This window comes from Asparagus officinalis, chromosome 5, assembly GCF_001876935.1.
Source record: "Asparagus officinalis chromosome 5, Aspof.V1, whole genome shotgun sequence".
In the NCBI taxonomy this organism is placed as follows: Eukaryota; Viridiplantae; Streptophyta; class Magnoliopsida; order Asparagales; family Asparagaceae; genus Asparagus; species Asparagus officinalis.
Window position 1 is genome coordinate 12,154,533 of NC_033798.1, and position 21,436 is coordinate 12,175,968.

The 21,436-nt window shown below is 36.0% G+C and overlaps 2 protein-coding genes across 2 annotated transcripts in view; both read left to right on the top strand.

Moving 5' to 3' along the window:
• Positions 1 to 20,866, top strand: part of LOC109842875 (multiple inositol polyphosphate phosphatase 1-like) — a 76,429-nt gene extending 55,563 nt beyond the window's left edge. The window contains exons 8-11 of the mRNA XM_020411782.1: positions 19,233 to 19,337; positions 19,463 to 19,683; positions 20,206 to 20,247; positions 20,333 to 20,866. Of these exons, the coding sequence (XP_020267371.1) occupies positions 19,233 to 19,337; positions 19,463 to 19,683; positions 20,206 to 20,247; positions 20,333 to 20,428 (464 nt within the window). The 3' untranslated portion in view covers positions 20,429 to 20,866. The remainder of the gene's footprint in view (positions 1 to 19,232; positions 19,338 to 19,462; positions 19,684 to 20,205; positions 20,248 to 20,332) is intronic.
• LOC109842764 (multiple inositol polyphosphate phosphatase 1-like) lies at positions 12,397 to 18,573 on the top strand. Its single transcript, XM_020411644.1, has 8 exons — positions 12,397 to 12,569; positions 13,926 to 14,013; positions 15,325 to 15,627; positions 16,820 to 16,978; positions 17,886 to 18,026; positions 18,206 to 18,262; positions 18,394 to 18,456; positions 18,535 to 18,573. The coding sequence occupies exons 1-8, from the start codon at positions 12,463 to 12,465 to the stop codon at positions 18,571 to 18,573; spliced, it is 957 nt and encodes a 318-aa protein (XP_020267233.1). The 5' UTR covers positions 12,397 to 12,462.

Sequence of the window (21,436 nt, forward strand, 5' to 3'; positions counted from 1 at the left end):
GTGAGACTTTCTTGTAGCAACTTGAGCCGCCCTGGATTAGATATCAAACGGGGGGGCGGGCGGGGGTGAGAGAGGGAGCGAGAGCCGGCGCGCGGCGGTGAGGAGCAGGGCGAGGGAACCGCAAGAAGGGTCATGGTCGAATCTGTGCGGTTGCATGCCACAGAAGAATGATGTTGAACTTGCGCCCTGCGAGGAACACCCCGAACTGCTGAGTGGTATTAAGAATGATGCTGTTAATCTTCTAATCAGAAGGCGCCACGCCCCTGCGAAGGGAGTACGGTTGGGGCAACTCACAAAGATCGCCTGCGCCAGAATACTCTCAGGATCTGAACAGAATAATTGGCAAACATGCTTCCGGGAGCGGACAATGTCGTTCAGTCCCTTGTAAGAGGCTCAAGACTCGCAAAGCGTGGAGAGCGACGATAGTACGAGAGCCCGAGAGTCTCGTAGGACCTCGGAGCGATACGGCGCAGACTTAAGTCCGGACGGGGAAAAGTAGGTTCAGGGGGTAGCGAGGCGCGAATGGTAGCCGAGCTGCTGCTTCTCGGAAGGCCAAACGCCGACGTCCCCTCGGCGCGGGCAGAAAAGTGTCGAATTCGAATTATAAAAGTCGAACAAAGCCGCAGAAGATGCTTGCGGGACAGGCAAGCCATCGATGCGGGGGAAGGAACGGCTGCATATTAAGATCCGACGGAATCGTGCAACTCCTCTGAGATGGGCCGGAAGACAGGGTAGGCGGGGGGCATAGCCGGGGTCCCACCACAACTGAGATGACCGGGCGGTGGCAGGGCCGTGCCCCAACCACGTAACTCCGTGTGAGCGTGCAGAGTATCTCCGTGCCTAGGCAGCGAGGCGATTTCCCTCAAGGTAGAAGCCGGTGCAAGAGACTGTTATCGGTGGGTGTGCATCAGCCCATCTCCGGCGCAAGTCACGTGATGTGATTCTCGCTCAGCCATGGAAATGACCTGAGCGTGATTAGCGCATATGCGCTTCATGCTCTCCGTCAGCGCCACGAATCTTCACGTGCGACGGCCTGGCGCCTGGCTCGTCATGGTTAAGTGGTATGAACCCGGAGACGAGAATCTTCGACAAACTGTATGAAGCTACTGCAGTTTTTAAAAGCACTAGTTCCGCCTCATTAACACGGCATCGGGTCTTCGACAGAGCGCCAAATAAGAAATCACTTTCGAAGAGGGCTGAGATAGAACTGCATCCTTCACAAGAGATGCACGTCGGTAATCAACTGCGAATTGAGCCGGTGCCACCTGTCGTTCACCGCTGTGGACCTCAGTCGATATGTCCAAAAGACGAACTGAGGAGTGACTGGGATAGGGAAACAGTCGTCTGAGTCGAGTTAATCTCGCCACGACGCCTGTATACTCGGTGGATGAGACCTCCAGAGAGGGTAGTCAATCTGAGAGAACAAAATTAAACGTTGTGTAAATTCCAGTATTAAAAGGAATTGAATCATCTAGATCAAGGGCCTTAGGATGAGTCATTGCCTTAGTAAAGGGTGAGTTGAGGTGTGGCCACGTTGCGCGCTTTCTATGAAGGTAGTGGTAGATCGGACTAGAGGTATAGCTACTGCGCTGGCTAGTAAGGCGCAGACGCAACGCAAAAGCGCCCCTTGTCAGGTATTCTTTATTATTGACAATAAGTTTTGAGCCAAGCAAAGATCAGTTTGGGATGTCGATCCTCAGCAAGGAGTAATCAAGCTGTTTCCCCGGGTTGCGCACCAAGGGAAACAAGCGGGAGTAAAAAAAAGATGACCAGCCATTGGAAATTTCCAAGGAAAAGATAATGGGTACTAAGTTGTTAATTGCCAGAGAAAAGTGCGCACGCGGCTGTAAGAGAGGCGCGCAGTCAGAGTTGCGGCGGGTAGAGGAGTTGATCCCTCGCGATACGGTGACATAGAGACTGCAAGATGAAATTGAAGGATCAGAGCGGCATAGAAAGAAAAATCCATTTTTTTTGATCCAATTCACCCTAAAAAGCGAGGCTTCGGCATCAAATCACACACCTGAACCTCTTATATGCGAGCGCACGGACCCGACTGCACTAGATTAAACAGAGATGATCAATGATTTCGGAGGATTTATTAGAAAAAGCCCAATAAGCAATAAAGCGAGACGTTGTAAGGGAAACTGAAGGCATTCGCTGAGGGGCCTAGAGAAAGCTTCTTATTTGGATGTTTTGGGAGATTTCTCATCCATAGTCAAAGAAAGCAGATCTTAGACAAATATCAAAGTGAAGAGAACTGGATGGATGCTAGCGAAGAGAATATCAAAGAGAAGGGTGAGGGGGGCTGTGGCGCACAGGGAAGAGGCGAGAAAAGAAAGAAGAAAAATAAAACAGAGCCCTGTTTATAGCCTGGGTGAACAGATCGCTAAAGCCAGGAGGCAGTGAGAGACAGCACCAGCCATGATGGATCAGAATGAGCCAGGAACGGCCAAAGTGAGCGCAGAGGTGAACCTGAAGGGACCAGGACGACCAGAATGAGGCCAGAATTGACCAGATATTGGGCCGAATGGCCAAGAATGACCATGAATTGAGGCCAATGAAGCAGTTTGAGGCAGAGAGTTAACCAGAATTCAAAATTGAGCTGAATTATAGCATGAACGACTTTAGATTAAAACGTTACGTTCCAGTCCTTCCGTAGTTTTACCCGTGTCGATGTGTCTGCTATCATTTGGACAGGTTGGGAAAGATTTGTGAGCCCGCAGAATATGCCTTTTTGGCAACAGTGTTCTAGCGTCAGATATTCGAACTAAAGGAATACTCCAATAGATTATACGTGAGGTGGCGTATACAAATATTCCGTCTCTTGTGTGGAAGTTTCTGGAGATTATTTGCGGGTTAGGTTGAAGGGAGTAAGCTAACATGAAGCTCCCAGGAGGTAGAGTTAGTAAACCTAGACCGCACGCTGCGCAATCGTTAAAGACTGGTAACTGTGTAGCTCCAAAACTGTACGAGCTACTAAGACTGGGTGTTAAACGACGACAATCGTCACAATGAAGATCAGCCGTCACCGAGGTCGAGTTCCATGGTTGGAGATGGGCAAGTAATCCGAGCTATAAGCCGAGATAATCAAGGAAGTGACGGCAATGGATTCAAATTTTCCGGACAGTACGTCAGACGAATTAATGCGGGAGCACGCGCGAACCGCTCTGCAGAGCAGTGGACAAGGAGCACGAAGTAGCTTGGAGGATGATTAGGAATCGAGAATTAGAAGCCAGTTCCAAGAAGCCGCCGTTACACCGATGTAAGTGATGTCGACTATGCCAAAGTAGTCAGATGCTTGTATAGAAGAAGCGAGACTGGCGGAAAGCTTTGGAGGTGTAGGTCTATGGCATAGTATGGAATTGCGGTTAGGTAGGCTAGTGCCGTTAAGCACGGGTCAATCCAAGGACTGAGTATGAGACCACTGGGGGTCGGGGCGACGTGTTGAGATCCGAAGCGACGAACTCGAAGGCGCACAACCGAAGGCCAGAGTTGAAGAGCGCAACGAAGCGGATTAACAAGCTACGGAGAGCTGACGATGGCCGCCGGGTGTAAGCGACGGAATGAAATGCACGGTCGCAGTGCGAGTTCAAACCAACGTGCTCAGGGAGGCGTCAACGAGTCAAGTCGCATAGATATAGAGGAGTTCGAACTCAGTAGCCCGGAGAGAGGGGCGGGGGGCCGGATGGTGTGACTGCGCTAGATCGGGGGTTCCAGGAGGCAGCAGCCGAGCGAACCGCAGTGAATCGGGGGCGCGGGCCCGCGGAGCGGTGGCGATGAGGCAGATGGATCAGTTTGGATCGCCAGTAACTCAGCTGTTCCTTCCGATTAGCAGACTCCAGTAGGAATCAAGGTGCACAAATAGAGTTTCTCAGCCGCAGGCTTCAACCGCATAGACGTATCGCTCGGACGAAGCGGAGGAGTAGAAGACGAGAACAAGCGAATGAGGCGATGCACAGCGGAGGTGCAGCGGCGAAGAGGGCGCGGCGGTGGCTCGGCACCTGGCCACTCTCAGGTGGCTCGGCTGAGCCGACGCCACCCTGAGGTGTCGCGCCAGACTTGTGCCAAAGCACAGATCTGTTGTTGCCTTATTAATATATGGCGCGGTCAGTTCGGAGTCATTTTGGAGTTTGAAAGAACTGTGGAGAGCCGAACTCGCGGATTGAGACCTCATCTTGGAGTTGTTGAAGGCTTGAAGACTTGGACGTTCGGATCTGACTCTCGACGAGCACCCGCATCACAAAAAGGCAGGAGTTCGGGGGATCAAGATCTCAGATCTACGTTGCTACACTCCAGATCAAAGCTTGGTCTTTGATCCCGAGATTCGAGCGATTGTTTCCTTGGTGAAATAATCCCTCCGGCTATTATTTCCTTGGTGAAATAATACCCGTTATACTGCGTAGATCTGCCCGGATCTAGATTGCGCGGTGGTCTACGGCAAATAACCCCGGCGCAGGCAAACAACCCACCAAAGCGAGTGACCGAATAACAGGAGCTCGCGATTCGTTCAACAAGGAGAAAAAGTTGTAATTTTTTAAATTTTCTTTATTTTTTGATTTTTATTGTAACCGGATCAAAAAAAGACCGGATCTTTTGTAACGCATAAAGTTGTTATCTAAGAGTGCAATGGAATCAATGAAGAAAGCAACCGTTTTTCCCGCGAACAGATTATAGTCCAACACGTGGACTGTGTAACTGTGAAAAGTATATGCGGACAGATATACATATTCTAAACTCGCACGCGTCTTGGTGTACATGTCTAAACTTGTGTCAAAAGTCAACTCACATGTACAGATAAATCACTAACATTGTAAACTAGTGTTAGATCATCGAGGCGACCTCGAAAAGCAACTCAAACAGATCAAGAATCTGTAAATCACCTCATCAGTCGACTTATGTGTCGACTGATGCCATCAGTCGACTCATATGTCGACCTATAAGCTCATGCGGCACAGCCTCAGCTCACCAGTCGACTGATCGGTCGACTGAGGAACTGAGAAAATAAAATCAGCCCGTCAGTCGACTGATCAGTCGATTGATAACTAAAAATTTCAGCCCGTCGGTCGACTGATCAGTTGACCGATTGGCTACAGAAACTCTGTGCAGGTTGATTATTACCATTAAATTGATCTAAAACCATTCCCATAAATCCCAAGCATATAGATATTGATATTAACATGTATGAACTAAACTGAAACGAAAATTTCATGTGTAAATACATAAACAAAACCCAAATCATGTGCATTCTTGTTTTTAAAACATTTTGAAAACAAAACTCGTGTTTAATCTCTCATTAAAACATTTCAGATCTAGATCTTTGATTCACAAAACTTTGATGAGTTTTTAACATTTTGAAATAACATATCTTCACATTATATGCTATAAAAATCATACCTTTGTATAAAAATTACGTTTTTGGCTCATAAAACTCATAGAAATCATTTGAAAATGTTTAGAAATCTAGGACAAGGTTGGGCGAGATGTTACTCGCCTCTGGGGTGCTGAAAAACTCCTGGATCTGAGAGAGAGTGGTTCCCCTTTGCTGCAATGTGAAGATCTTGACGAAAATCCTCCGAGTTCTCCCCCAAATCACCAAGAACAAAACCTAGGGTTTGAGAGAGGAGAGAGTGGGCTAGGGTTTCTCAGATCTGAGGATGAGAGGGGATGTTTTCGGGTGGAGGAGATCATATATGAATAGCTAAACCCGACCCAAAACCCGAACCAATCAAAACAGACCTGAAACCTGGAAAAACTGAAAATTAGCGTATTAGTCGACTGATCGGTCGACTGAGCTCGTCAGTCGACTGATCGGTCGACTGATCTGGCAAATTCTAGTTTTGTGTATGTTTTGTTTATTTGCAAAACCAACGCACAAAACTCTACACCCATACCCTCATATCATCTCAAATAACTTGTTATCATGTACATCAATGACCTCAAGCTATTTATCATAAAAAAGGGGAAGTGGGGATTGACATGCCCCCCATAGTTGAGGGGGGTTTTCTAAAATTAAAGCTTAAACAAAAGCACAACTTAAAGTACATGTGAGATCAATTTTATAAGAGTGGATTTTATAGCAAGTTTATCACTCAATGAATTGGTTTAGATTATTTGTCCTTAAATTTATCCTACACATCAACTCTAAAAATCTTTTGTTATAAGAATCTCTAAGAGAAATTTAATATTTATTTAGGATGGGTATATGATCCTTTTGATTCCCCTTGTCTTTCATGGTTTGTAATAAATTATTTGACAAAATAAATTAAGTTATCATTTTATAATGCTCACCTTCTTATAAGTTATGAAACTCATAGCTTGGATATGAGTATTATTGCAGATATTGTATTCTTCTAACTCCTTAAGAAAAATTTTTTGGATGTTGTTTGACATTGGATAGATATGAATTATTTTGTTAAAATACAATCAATATAGGTGCATAATATGTATAAATCATTCCTAGATATATTTTATAATTTTATGAAACTATAAAGTAATTGTTTTGACAAATCAATTAGTAGTAATAAAGATGTAAGAAGAGTACAACATCAGATTTTGGAATTGATCACATAATTTATATTTTCTTTCTTGATTGAATTTGCACATTCTAACTTAGAGAACTCTAGAAAATAGTTTTTGAATATCTATAATACTCGGTCACCGGATAAACAACAGGTGGAAGTAAACAACAGGTGGAAGTAAAATTTTTTATAACTGATCAAAATCCTTAATGACTAGATAAAACCTACAATTTTCCTTATTTTTCTTTGACGAATTCAAGAATTTATTTTTTCATTAATAATAATAGGTTTTTTTCGTATTGGTCCTTTACATCATAAATATTTTGAAATTATACATTCAAATTACTAATTAATCTTAAATTATTAATATTTTAAAGCTTTAAACATCACTATTTCTCAGGAAGATAAAATGTTAAAGCCAAACATGGAAATATCTAAAAAAAATTAATATATTATGATAATTCTAAAGTTTTTTTACAATTATATTATAGTAAATATAAAAACTTAAATTAAATAATCATAATATTTGACTACATGCAGTGCACGTGCATTCCATCTAGTGCTATATATATATATATATATAATATTATTATATATATATAATATATATAATATTATAATATATATATAATATATATATATATATATATATATATATATATATATATATATATTATATATAAGATTAATGGGTATCCTTGTCATAGGGGGATTCCCTTCGACGCTATGTGGCACAATTCCCACCATCTCATAAAGTAGGAGAGAGAGTGTGAGTTGGTGGAGATTTGAGATTAATGGGTATCCTTGTCATAGGAGGGGATTTCCTCCTTGACGCCTATGTGCACAATTCCACATCCTCATAAAGTAGGAGAGAGAGTGTGAGTTGGTGGAGATTTGTGCCTACTTTATGAGGATGGTGATGATTGTGCACATGCGACAAGGAGGGAAATCCCCTCTATGAGAAGGATACTCATTAATCTCTCTCTCTCTCTCTCTCTCTCTCTTATATAATATATATATATATATATATTAATATATATATATATATATTTATATATATATATATTATATATATAATATATATATAATATATATATATATATAATATATATATATATATGAAATATGAGTATGCTTGTAGTGATGCTGTCAAATCCCCATCCACTCACTACCCATTGTGAATGTGATCCCGTATTTGAATGAGTGGAGGAGGATGTGACATCTCACTACCAAGCATAACTTTTGTATTTGGTACGCAAAACATATCTATTTCTCTCTCTATATATATATTACACACTTGACCTATCAAAGTTTATTAGGATTTGTTTCAGCCAAGAGAGCTGATCAAGCTTAGATTCATGCCTGGTTTCCCTCAACATGAGAGATCCGGTTGTCTCATTATGTAATTTGATTATCTTAATAGAAAATAGGATTGAGTCCTATTCTCGAGGAGAAAATTTGTGGTGTAGGTGTTAGAGCATCTCCAACCATACCCTCCAAATTTGGCCCTCCAAATTGGAATATTCTAGGAAATCCAATTTGGAGGGTGAAATTTGGAGGTTGCTCCAACCCACACCCTTAAATGTTTTTCTTTTTATTTATTTTTGTCAAAGAAGCCATATATAATTAAAGAATGTTGGATATAGTTTAACGTTATAATTTCATTGTTAATAATTTATTTGGGAAAACAATTTATAACATTATAAAGGTGTCGATGAGAGCTTTAATGAACCCAATATTAATACTGGCAATACAACATATCATAAAAGAAGAAATTCTGAATAACAGTGAAAGCATACATCGATAGAACAAGAAAGCAAATATTAACCTCTAATATAACATACCATAAGTCGCCAAACATAACTCAAACATAAAATATGATAAGAGACAATTAAATTCTGGCAGGCCATTATCGTTATAACTATCGTTCCATTTTATGCACTAATTGAACATTTATGGCAGAACAGCGGCAACGAGGAATGTAATTTAAATATTGTAATTTATGCTTGTATTTTTTATGGAGCGAGTTAAATAGATCCCGTATTTTAAATTTCATGTCTGATACTTATTTATTTAATTTAAAATTAATAATTTTATAACTAATACTAAAATAAATTAATCTTAGTTTCATTTTAAAGATCTCAACGAGCCCTTTCCAAATATTAATGATTCAAAATATTAGATTAATAATTTTTTAACTATATTTACTTTGAAAGTAAACATCTAATTTAAATTACTAAGAAGGATGGCAAAGTGGTAAATTTTAAGAAATCAAATAGTTAAAATGCAAAATTGGTAAATAAAAAATCATGAATCAGGTGTATGGGAGAGACCCTCCAAATTTCTCGCCCCACCCTCTAAATTTTGGCAGGGTCAAATTTGGAGATCTCCAAATTTGTGAGAAGTGTTTGGAGAAGGTTCACTCTCCAAATTTTGGAGATTTTGGAAGTTTTTGGAGGAGTGGTTGGAGAGGTCTTATGCAGTTGGGAGAGAAAGTACGTCCAGAAAAAAAGACCTTTTCTTTTTTCGTTTTGGCTTATTTTCTTTTTGGCATCCCAAAGTTTATTTCGTTTTTTATAACCCTAAATTATATTTTTAACACTTTGATACATCAAAGTTTCGATCATTTTTTAGTTTGATACCTCCAAAAATTTTTCTTAACACTTTGATACCCCAGTTTCAATCACATTTTGCTTTGATATCCTATTTAGATCATGTAAGATTTTTTGTTAAAATTATATAATTAATGTGTGATATATTTGAATCCATTTTACGTAGTTGCTAAGTATGTGATATAAGTGTAACAGAACATCTAAGCACACCTAGATTGGATTATCAAAGTGAAATGAGGTTGAAATTTTAGAATTTCAAACTGTTAAAGAAATCTTTAGGTATGAAAATGTGGGTAAACTTTAGGGTGCAAAAGCGATAATAAGCCTCATATTTATTTTCTTTTTCTTTTATTTGTCTTATTAGAGTTGAGACATGGAGACAAAGATTGTTATTTCATGGTTTAAAAATTACTTATATATAAGATCAATCTGTGTGTTTCGTCCTATTAGGTATGGTCAATGTACTCTTTTTTTCATATGTTTAAAATTAGAATTTATCCTTCAAACCGCTCGTATATGGTAAATTCTGATTGGACTGCTAGTCACTTTTGACCCTGGGTTTAGTATTGCTTGAGTTACAATTAACTTTTGATTTTTTTTATACTTTTATATCTACTAAAGATTTGTTGGGGACTAGGGGATTCGAACCGGGGTGCGGCGGACTCCAAAGGGAGTTTAAGTGGAGGTGCTGACCAGGGTTCCCTTGTCAACAAAAAAAAAAGATTTTAGAAAATATGTAGTCAGAATGGGCTGCTCAGGTGTGGTAAGTTCTGATAGGATTGATAGTCTGTTTTGAATTTGGATACCATAGTGTTTTTCTTATTTCTATGGTGTTTTTGTCAAAAATAAAACACCATGCATTTAAAAACCATGGTGTTTTTAAGCTAAATCATTCTCAAACTAAAAGCACAACACTTATTTTAAAACACTTTTTAGATGTTTTTAAGTTTGGTGTTTTAGTTTTGTGTTCGAGGAGGTGTTAATATAATATCTAACATAACATATTATATATAATTAATATATAGTCATTATCGACATGCTCATTATATATTATATTATACTATATTATAGTTCATCTAATATATTAGTAATATTTATTAAATAATATAAAATATATTAATAACTAAAATATCTTATATAATAATATAATACCATATTAAATATTAATATTTAATATCCTGTAAATCTATTATATATTAATATAGTTTAATTAATATAATAATAAACAATAATAAAACATAAATAAATTAATAAAGAATAATAAAAAGGTTATTGATAACAAATAGTAATGTAATAGTTATATAATAATATACTATACAATATTATAATCACCATAGTACTATTAATTTTTTAATAAATAATAGGTAATAAATTAATAACTATAAAATGTTATATAATGGTAACATATTTAATAATAAATAGAATAATAATATTATAATAATATATTATATAGCATATATTATATAGTACATGTAATATAATATAAAATATAATATATTACATAATAAATAATATTATATATTATATAATAATAATATAATATTATAATGTAAAATAATTTATTGCTAACAAATGTTAATGTAATAATAATAATATAAGTAATTTATTAATACTAAAATAATTTATTGCTAACATATGTTAGTGTAATAATAATAATATTAATAATATAATAATATTTATTTATTAATAATTTATTAATATACTATTAAAGTAATTATTAATAAACTCTAACATACTAGAAACTATAATATATTATATAATGTTGAAATATTTAAAAAATATTAATATTAATAATATACTAGTAACAACATAATAACAATGTTGTTATTATTATCATTATTATTATTATTAGTATATTTTATTAATAATAGTATACTATTATATTAATATTAAAATAATATTATTTTATAATATATTATATAATGTTGAAATATTTAAAAAATATTAATATTAATAATATACTAGTAACAACATAATAACAATGTTGTTATTATTATCATTATTATTATTATTAGTATATTTTATTATAATAGTATACTATTATATTAATATTAAAATAATATTATTTTAAAATATTATATAATATATTCCAATAAAAATTAGTATACCAAAATAACTAGATATATTTTTAGTTTAAAATAGTATGTAATAATTATTACGTTATATAATACATTAAAGTATAATATAATATTATAATACATTATTCAATATTATATTGTATTATATTTGCTACTATCATATATTTAATTCTAATATTATAATAGGTCAAACAAGTGTTGACCAAAAAACACTCAGTATTGTGTTTTGAAAACACTTTAAAGGAAAATAGAACACTATTGTGTTTTTTTACAAAAACACAACATGGAAAATAATATGGTCTTCAAACGGAGCCTTAGTTGTCAAACAAAAGGATGAGGTGTCAATATAAATAGAAAAGAGAGCGTTTTAGGTAGAAAGCTACAATATGTCAAAGTATTGATAAAATAATTGATTTTCTCACATTCAAATTCCCCTTCTACTCTTTTTCCTTCTTAATTGCAGATCCAAAAAAATACAGCAGCTCTAAAGTTAAAACAACTACCGTCCGTCTTTTCTTCTTTTCAAATGAAAATTGATGATGTGGATAACCACTTTTCATTTGGTGTTATAAATAGCCAAGTTTCCTCTACACATTCATGCATCCCCTTAGCGTATTTAAATGCAAATAACCCCAAAAATCTTGATAACTTTATGCAAAGAGTTATTTAGTATTAGTCCCTTTAAATCTTTTATAATTCCATATTTGTCCCTCAATTCTCAACAATTGCTCATTAGTCCCTCAAATCTTAAGTGGTCTTGCAATTTGGTCTCTCAATGACCAAAATACCCCTTTGTTATTATTTTTCACTTAAAACACATCTTGTTTAAAGAAGGGTTATTTTCACTTTGATACTCTAAAATTTACACTATTATAACTTTAATACCCGAAAGTTTTTGACATTTTGATACCTTAAAGTTTAGAACTTTTTTATCAAAACTTAAAAAGGTGTAAACTTTAAAGTAAATTGCAAATAACCCTTAAACAAAGCCGATTAAATTTTGGTCAACGAGGGACCAAATTGTGATAACCCCAATGTTTAAGGGGACTGTGAGTAACTTCATAGATACGAGGAGCTAATATGGGATTATGGAATATATTATCTAAATATTCCTCGTGCAAAATGCTAGCAGTTGGCATTTCTTTTTAATATTCACACCATACAATACGTTACTCCAAAAGACGCGGGGGCTCAAACAACCCGTCATCCATTAAAACATCAGTTCCAATTTTCTTTCCCTCGTAGTTTCAAGAAATGCGGATCTCTCTCCTTCTCGCTTCTCTCTTTACATCTTTGATCCTCTCGCGATCTGCCGCCGATGAGAAATTCGACGTCCGCCAACATCTCGCCACCGTCACCAGGTTCTCTCTCTCTCTCTCTCTCTCTCTTTCGGTTGGTTTTCGTTAGGGTTTCAATTTTTTCAGACGCGATGACCAATTGTATGCATTTTTACCGATTTGAGACGAATTATATAACGAGCTGATCTTTTCTCGTGCCCTAATTGGGTATTTCGAGGTTGTTTTGATGGTTAGTGAGCGACAATTGCCTGCTTGAAACCGAGCTTTTGATCTTCTGGAGGAGCAAATATACATAGAATTTAAGTGCATTGTAGATTGGCGTCATTAAATTTTTTTTGTCAGAATAAGGATGATTTTGGTGTCACGAGATAATTCTACCCTAAATTCAGAAGCATGTGTAATTTGTTCGGAAATGGCAGTTCAACCATTGGAGCTGAAATGTAGTGTTATCAAGTTATTGACACAGAATAAGGAGGGCTTGGGCTTTGTTGGAATATTAAGTTGTAACCCTCAACTTTTCACCACAACTTCAGATATATATTTATGGAAAAGAAAAGGTACCACGATGCAAAATATGCCAGGTTTTGGCCCGAAAAGGGCGATCAACTTGTGGGTACAAATTAGAATGTTCCCTCAACCCTTGCTACAATTATGGAGGTTTTAATTGTTGTGGTAGGGTCCTTTAGATAACTCCACTCTGCCTAAGCTATCCAAAAATGAGTGATTGAAACTTATCTTTTATTCACCAAGCATCCAAATTGACTTTGGGTAAGATGTGGGTTTTCTCTAATGAAACTATTTAACGCTGATTCATACTTGGAGCTGAGGAGTATAGAACTCTTGGAGTATCAAATTCTTTTTCTCCTTGCATTGACTGGTAAACTCAATAGTCGAGTAGCAACTTCCATGGCCTTCTGAGGAGACCATGGCATTGCTCACAACTAGCTTCTCCCTGCGTCACCAATTTTTGCAATTTAACATCATAAATGAAGTAGTTATCATGTCTTAGTAGAACCCAAAAGCTCTTTCTTAATATATTTTTCCTTTTGTGTTTTCTTTTCGTCGGATGGATGGTATGCTGTGAGATGAATGGTGCAATAGTCAGTAGTTAAAGGATTTTTTTTAAGGCAATGGGCAAAGGTCCTCTGAGCAGGCAGAAATTTCTCCTACTGTATGAACTATTTATTTATTTTTTATTAAGTTACCTTATTAAAGGAGGAAAGGTTATACTTTCTTGTTCATGGGTATCTACTCCATAAATAAAAATTTGAACAACTTATGCATTTGTGTAGTGTGAAGTGCACTTAGCTGCTTGTCCTTCCAGTGAGTTACACTCCTACAAATAGAATCAGATCACTCTTCTCTCCTTTTTTTTTCTTCCCCTCCTAATGGTGTGTTATACATTCAACTCCACTGCAGATATGGTGTAGCAAAGGATTCTAATACTGATTCTTTTGTGCCTTCTGTTATTCCTGATGGATGCAGCGCAATCCACCTAAATCTTCTGGTAGTTTCTTATTAATATTTCATCTTACGATTTTGTTTGCGCATACTTGTTTTTATCCTAAATCTTCTGGTAGTTTCTTATTAATATTTCATCTTACGATTTTGTTTGCGCATACTTGTTTTTATTGTCGGTGAGATGTTGCTTCCCTTATGCGAATACAATGAACCATTACACACCTGCACACGTCTACACCCATTTCGCTTTGCTACATATACTTTATGCATACACAAGTCCACTAGCACTAGTAAATATATCTTTTAATTTCCCACAATTTTTTTCATGCAGGTTTGGTTTGCTTTAACAGTTGTCAAAGCATGAAAAAGATTGGCCAAACATGATTTATTAGGCTGAGTCAATGAGGCGTTGTGTGTATAGTTATAGAGCGTGGTTATATGATTCTCATTTATTGATGTAAGATTTTTTAGGACAGGAAATGCTTCACCCTTATTTACTTGTTCTTGTAGATTTACCTGTGGATCTTTATTTCTGCTTATGCTTATATATGCAGAAATATGTATAAACATACTCATGTGTCTATATAGTGCACACTCACACACATCCTTGGAGTGACTAAAATTCTTTTGCACTCTCTCTTGCAGTAAATATATTAGAGATCACATACACCTCAGGAAGTTGTATCATGTTAACGGAACAACTAAGGTAATGCACCCAGTGTATGCTTCTAATTACTAAATAAAAAAAGACGTTAGCATTGAGATGGAATAAGAAAGTTCTTATGAAGGATCATGAGAATGAACCCATGTCTAATTGATGAGATGTTGACCATTGTTTTAAGTCGAAGTTTTTTAGTTTCAGGCAAACACAGTAAAGTCTTCCTTCGACTAATCTCATCCTAGAAGTGTCGGAAAGTGAAGAGCTCCCTTGTTAGTGTTTATTCATGGTGAGGAATTTCAGAAGTATTTCCACTACTAAACCTGTTACCAGGACCTTTATTTTAATACCTTTTACTTATAAGCATCTCCAGGCACTACTCGTAATCAAGTGATATACATGGTTACATGAGTTATTCAATGATCATTACTCACATTACTTTCCTTGAGCTATTTTTGTACCCTGTATGTTATTTTTCCCTCTTTCTTTTACAAAATCTATTGCTGATAAAATAGATTATCAAGTTTGGCTTCATTTTATTCTCATATCTATCTAGTTATAACTGAAGAACTTACCGCCATTTCATATAATAATTCTGTTATATGCGTGCTAAAATAACATGAACATGATAATGCTGATTTTGAATGCCATCAGACTTAACCAACCTGTCAAGGTTCTGATTGTTCTGTGTTTTCATAGGCGAGACATGGGACCCGTTCGCCTACAACAAAACGTATTAAAGAGTTGGATAGGTTGGCAGCTCGTTTGGATGTTCTTTTGAATGATGCAAAAGATGAGGCAGGCCAGAACAGCTCCTCTTTGAATACACCAGCATGGTTATGGGGATGGAGATCCCCTTGGGAAGGAAAACAGAAAGGGGGAGAGCTAATTAACAAAGGGGAAGAGGAGCTGTATCTTCTAGGAAAAAGAATAAAGGAAAAGTTTGCAGAATTGTTTGATGAGGAGTATCACCCAGATGTCTTCTCAATTAGGGCAACACAGGTTGGTTATCTTACTCATCAAATTCTTCTAGTAATATTTTGGCAAGTCCTAGATCAGAAAATTTCAGTCGTCAATCTGTAATTTCAATTAGTTATCTCATACATCTGTTTGGCTTGGAATCTGGAAGTGTTACTGCATAGTTGCTGGTTTAAAGGTTGGCATCTATGTTACCCGGGTACTTCATTATTGAAGCCGTATCCGTACCGGACACGTACCCGACACTTTCCCGTACCCAAACTTCATGGACACTTCTTGATATTTGCATGCATTTATTACAACATGTACTCAATTATACGATATATGTGTTAATTTAAAACACTTGTCAAAGACTTCCTGGACGTAGTGCTTACACTTCACATCCGTCTTTTGAAACTAATGGGATACGGGTCGGGATCGTTTCAGTCCATACCCAAGTTCAAAACTATATAGTTAATGGGCCGTTTAGATGTCTAGTAAAAAAATAAGTAGTTTACAATTCACGATAATCAATATGATAAAATAAATTCAAAAATGTGATCGAAATTTTAATTCTAATGACACATGAAGCGGAAAAAAATTATCTCATGTACATTATTAATTCAATATATATATATATATATGTAGTCGTGTCCCCGTACCCAACATTTTGCAATTTTGCCGTGTCCCCTACCCGTACCCGCACCCGTACCAGTACCCGTGCCCGTTTCCATGCAACTTAGGTTGGCATATATGGTTTCATTTTCATTCAAAGTTCAAATATACAGAACCTCTCTTGCCAGTAGATTTTCAGACACAAAATTGCATTTAGGATATAGATGTCTGAGTCACAACCATCATACAACTTGTCTGTCTTCTTCATGTTACTTTGTTAACATATTTGTTCTCATCTAACCTTGGGTAGAGGAGAGGGAGGCATAGTGTCAAAAAATAACTATCAGGGGAGAATATATGTTATCAAGATAAACCTAGGGCGGGATAAATACAATTACACCAAATATTAAGAGCACACCAAAGTATCTCAGTTTTTAGGAGTATTAGCGGAGATCTCAGGCAGGATAAATACAATTTACGCCAAATATTAAGAGTTTACCAAAGCATCTTATTTTTTTAGGAGTATCAGAGAATCACATAGCATTCTACTTTTCCCATGGTACATTGTTGGTGGTGGTTATAACATCCAAATGTTCTTTTTTTTTTGTGCTGTGTGATGCAGGTTCCTCGAGCATCAGCTAGTGCTGTTGCATTTGGCATTGGACTATTTGCTGGGAAAGGAAACCTTGGACCAGGCGGGCATCGTGCCTTCTCTGTGATAAGTGAGAGTCGTGCAAGTGATATGTGCTTACGGTTCTATGATTCTTGTCAGACTTATAGAGTAAGGAATTTTTTTTATCTAATGATTAATTTATTCCAAACGCTATCATTATTTGGTTAATAATGCTTTACATACATGTGCTTTTGTTTTTGCAGTAATATCTTACATTATTTACTCAACTGGAGAGTTATTTTTTTTCAGTAAAGTTGTCTTATCACTTTGAGTTGGAGGGTCTAGATGTTCTAATTACACATGAATCAAATGACAAAATAATTGGAAGGATATTACTTTATGTGATTATTGATGCCTCTCTGTCTACATCAGTTGAATAGATTCACAGGAATACAGGAAGATCTTGAAGCTAACGTGAAGCTTACTGGGCATATGACAACTTGTGCTTTCAATTATTACAATACATGAAGTGGATGCTAACACAATTTCTTAGTGGGACAATTGGGAAGAGTAATGGTCAGAACCAACTACTAAAACTTGATTATCTGTCTTCTAGATCACTAATGTCTCTCAATAAAAAGTGCTAGAAATGCTGTAATTCTGACATAGTTTGTACATATGTGTAGATTCAATGTAATAAAGGCATGGTGTTTATGTTAAATGATAACCTACATTATTTTTATAGTGATGAAAATATGCTGTTTATATATATTATTCTTGTTCGTTCACTTTTAAAAAGAATTGTTGGGCTTTTTCATGTATGTGCAGATAAAAATCAAATAAGTGGGTCAACACTTGCTGTTTATGTTTACGAAGAGGCTGCTTTACATGAAAAGTAAACGAGTCCTTGAATAACATGCCATAGACATGCAGAATGTGCCAGTCAATTTTCAACTTTAGTTCTATTAATTGAATTGCCACTTATGGTTGTGACACAAAACGTTTCCAAGCCTTTGACCATATATTTATAGGTTGTGTGCAGTTAGGAACTAAGATGATCTATTTCATGCCACAGAGATATAAAGAAAACCAGGAGCCAGCTGTTGATAAGATTAAGGAACCCATTCTGCGTATCATTGCTGCTGAGGTCGGTAGACGCTACCAGCTAGGTTTCACTAAGCAGGATGTTGCTTCTTTATGGTTTCTCTGCAAACAGGTATAAGAAATCGTTCAGCTAGGTTTCACTAAGCAGGATGTTGCTTCTTTATGGTTTCTCTGCAAACAGGTATAAGAAATCGTTTAACTATAGGAGTTCTGCTATCTCCAGCTTTATGATAAACATAATCTTCTTTGTTTCACCTGATTGATTGATTGATTGATCTTTTCATATTTTAGGAAGCATCTTTGTTGGATATCACCAATCAAGCTTGTGGCCTTTTCAATGCTACGGAGGTATACAAATTTTTATGTTATGCAACTGGAGTAGTTCGTCTCTTTGGCCATTTATATTACACTGTGACTTACTCCCATTAGGATTTTTTTTATAAATTTATTATTTCCTTAAGTTTCTTTACCTTGGCTAGGTTTCTTTACTTGAATGGACAGATGATTTGGAGGGTTTTCTGTTAAATGGTTATGGTAACTCGGTTAATCTTATCTTGATATGGTAGGTGGTCACATAGCATATAGTTACTTCAGGTTTTTGTAATGCATACCTTTATTAGGAAGTTAGCAGTGGAAGGCTGATACTGCCATACTGGTAGTAGATGCATGATTTATAAAATCTAAGATCCTCTTTGATGTTAAACAAACTTGAATCTATCGTTAGGTCTGGAGCAGACTGCATATTTTGTCAATTACAATTTATGATCACAACCTTGTCTAAATCTGCCATGAAAAGTTCCTACTTTACAATAAACTGTCGTGCACTCGTGCGCCCGTGCACACAATGTGTCTGTGTGTTTTTGTTTTGTTTTGTTTGCTTTCTTTTTCTGGATAGCACTTAGTTGTCTCATGTTTGGAATCTTATGTGCTTATTAGAAAATAAAATTGAAAGGTCGTCCTATCTTTCTTTCTCGTCTCATGTTTGGAATCTTATGTGCTTATTAGAAAATAAAATTGAAAGGTCGTCCTATCTTTCTTTCTCCTATACCTTCAGAAAAAAGCTTTCTGTTTGAAAGCTTGGCGCATAAGTTACTAATTTTCTCATCATAGGTCTAGATCTCCAGAAACTTTACATGAAAATTTCACCTACCTAATGAACAAGCTCTTTGTTCACATTGAAAGATCTGTCTTGGTTGTATCATCATTTTGGTTTAAAGCATTCATTTAGTGATTCATGATTGAGACCAGCGAATATCCGAATCTAGTTACAATAAATGGTTTACACTTTTACTGAAAAGAGATTTTATTGCACTTTCAGGAAACCATACTCCAGGAACATTTGAGAAGGCAAGACTCCGTTTTGCTCATGCTGAGACTGTTGCACCATTTGCCTGTCTTCTTGGCCTTTTTCTTGAAGGATCTGGTAAATCTAGCATACCCTTTTTAAACCTTATTTTATTGTACAATCAGTTTTCATGGAACTTTCTCCTTTAGATGGTCTCTTAAAAATTTATAAATATATTTTTACATGGTTTAATTTTGTTTTAGAATTTGAGCAAATACAAAGAGAAGAACCACTGGATTTACCTTCTAAACCTCCCCAGAAAAGAAACTGGAAGGGCAGCGTTGTAGCACCTTTTGCTGGAAATACTATGTTGGTTTTGTATGCCTGTCATAGTGATGATTCTACTACGGTCATTTCATCTGAAGATCGGAGGAAAAAGTATTTTGTACAAGTTTTGCACAATGAAATTCCTGTTCGTTTACCGGTAAGGTCAATTTGTAAAAGCTTTTATTTTGTTCCTTTCCTTTTTAAACCGTGAAAATTCTTCCTTAAAATGTTATTAGTAGGTATCTACTTTTATTATATAGGATAAGGGGGGCATTTTATTGGAAAATGCTGGATAGATCTTCTTCTTTCAAGACTCAAATATTTCTGGGGTTTCTGAAAATGCATGATGCAGCCTGGTCTATATTGCTCTTGAATCCACTTTAAGTTTGTTGTTGACCCTGTGATTTCTTCTATCAGAGGATTTTTTTTATCTGTGTTAATTTCAGACAAAACAATGTTGGTTATTTTAGCTTTTTCTTTATGTTCGCTTGCATGTGTAAATGAATGCTTGTATGAGATTTATGATTTATTTTGGATTTTGTTCCAGCATTAAAGTACAAATTTCCTCTTTTGGTTTTGGTATCAGACATAAAACTTAAGTGCTTCAACATACAACTTTTTGTTGGTATAATCACATTTTTGTTTGGTATATCAACATTCAATATTACTTTGTTGGCAGGGTTGTGGTAATATTGATTTCTGCCCTTTAGAGGTCTTCAAGGTATGACTAAACCTACCAATTAAGCGTCCTGAAAAAGATAATCTTCCATTTTTCTGCATTGATGGACCTTTTTTTATGTTCACAGGAACAAATTGTCAATCCTCATTTAAAGCACGACTTTGATTCGGTCTGCAACTTTATGCCAGAGAACACCAAAGTCCATCTAGTATCAGATTCCTAAAACACTGATATGAGTCGTAAAAAGCTAGTAAGAAGCTTTTCTCATAGAAATACCACAATGGCGACAACAAATCAGGAAATGTTCTGTTACATCACATATTTCTTGGATGAGAAATGAGAATTAACAAATAGTGTTCTTCACAGATATTATTCAATTTATTTTTCCTGCCTATTCTTTGTTTCTTTTAGGAGTCCTTTTCGGGTGTTTGTCCACCCCCATTGTTTTGTATAAATTTAAGATTCATTGGTGTCATGCTCTTTATCACAAGCCATCCTTCGCATGTATATGTTCCTATATCACCTTTGTGTACAGGCAATTTGCACATCTTTTTGGTCACTTTTATCAGCTCATCTTTTGCGAGCATCGCATGTATAGTTGGTGTTTTCAGTAGCACTTGTTTCCTAATTTCTGGACTCTGTTTTAATTGGAGATGCGAGGCTAATGATTTTTGCTACAATGCGAGCAATTTACTTTTGTTTGTAAACTGGTCATGTATGAATGTATACGAATAGGAAAATACAGTCAGATACAAGCAAAAAAAGATCTTGAGCTTGATTTTCTCAGTTCATTGTAAGAATGCTCGATGAGAATGGTGTGTCCAAGATAATAAAGAATATCATTTGTGTTAAATTATTTGTTGAAAAGGACATTCTTTTTAAGAAAAGAAAATAACAATGTCATTGATAGCTTATTGATTGCACGTCTGCTTGTCTAGAGGTGGAGGTGAGAAAAGTTTTTAGAGATCAGGCTATAAGAACTTATCATTAGCAATTTTGGGTGGAAGATAGACCAAACGATCATCAAATATTTCGATCATTATTTATTCATCTAACTATTCATTGATGATGAATAATGATCGAAATATTTGAATTTTTAGCATTCAAACATTAAGCGAATCTCATATATATGAGCATTTACATATTATTATCCGATGTAAACTTAGTTCTTATTACAACACGATTTTTGATGCTTCTTAAATATCATTAGTTTAGGTTGTATACTAATTTT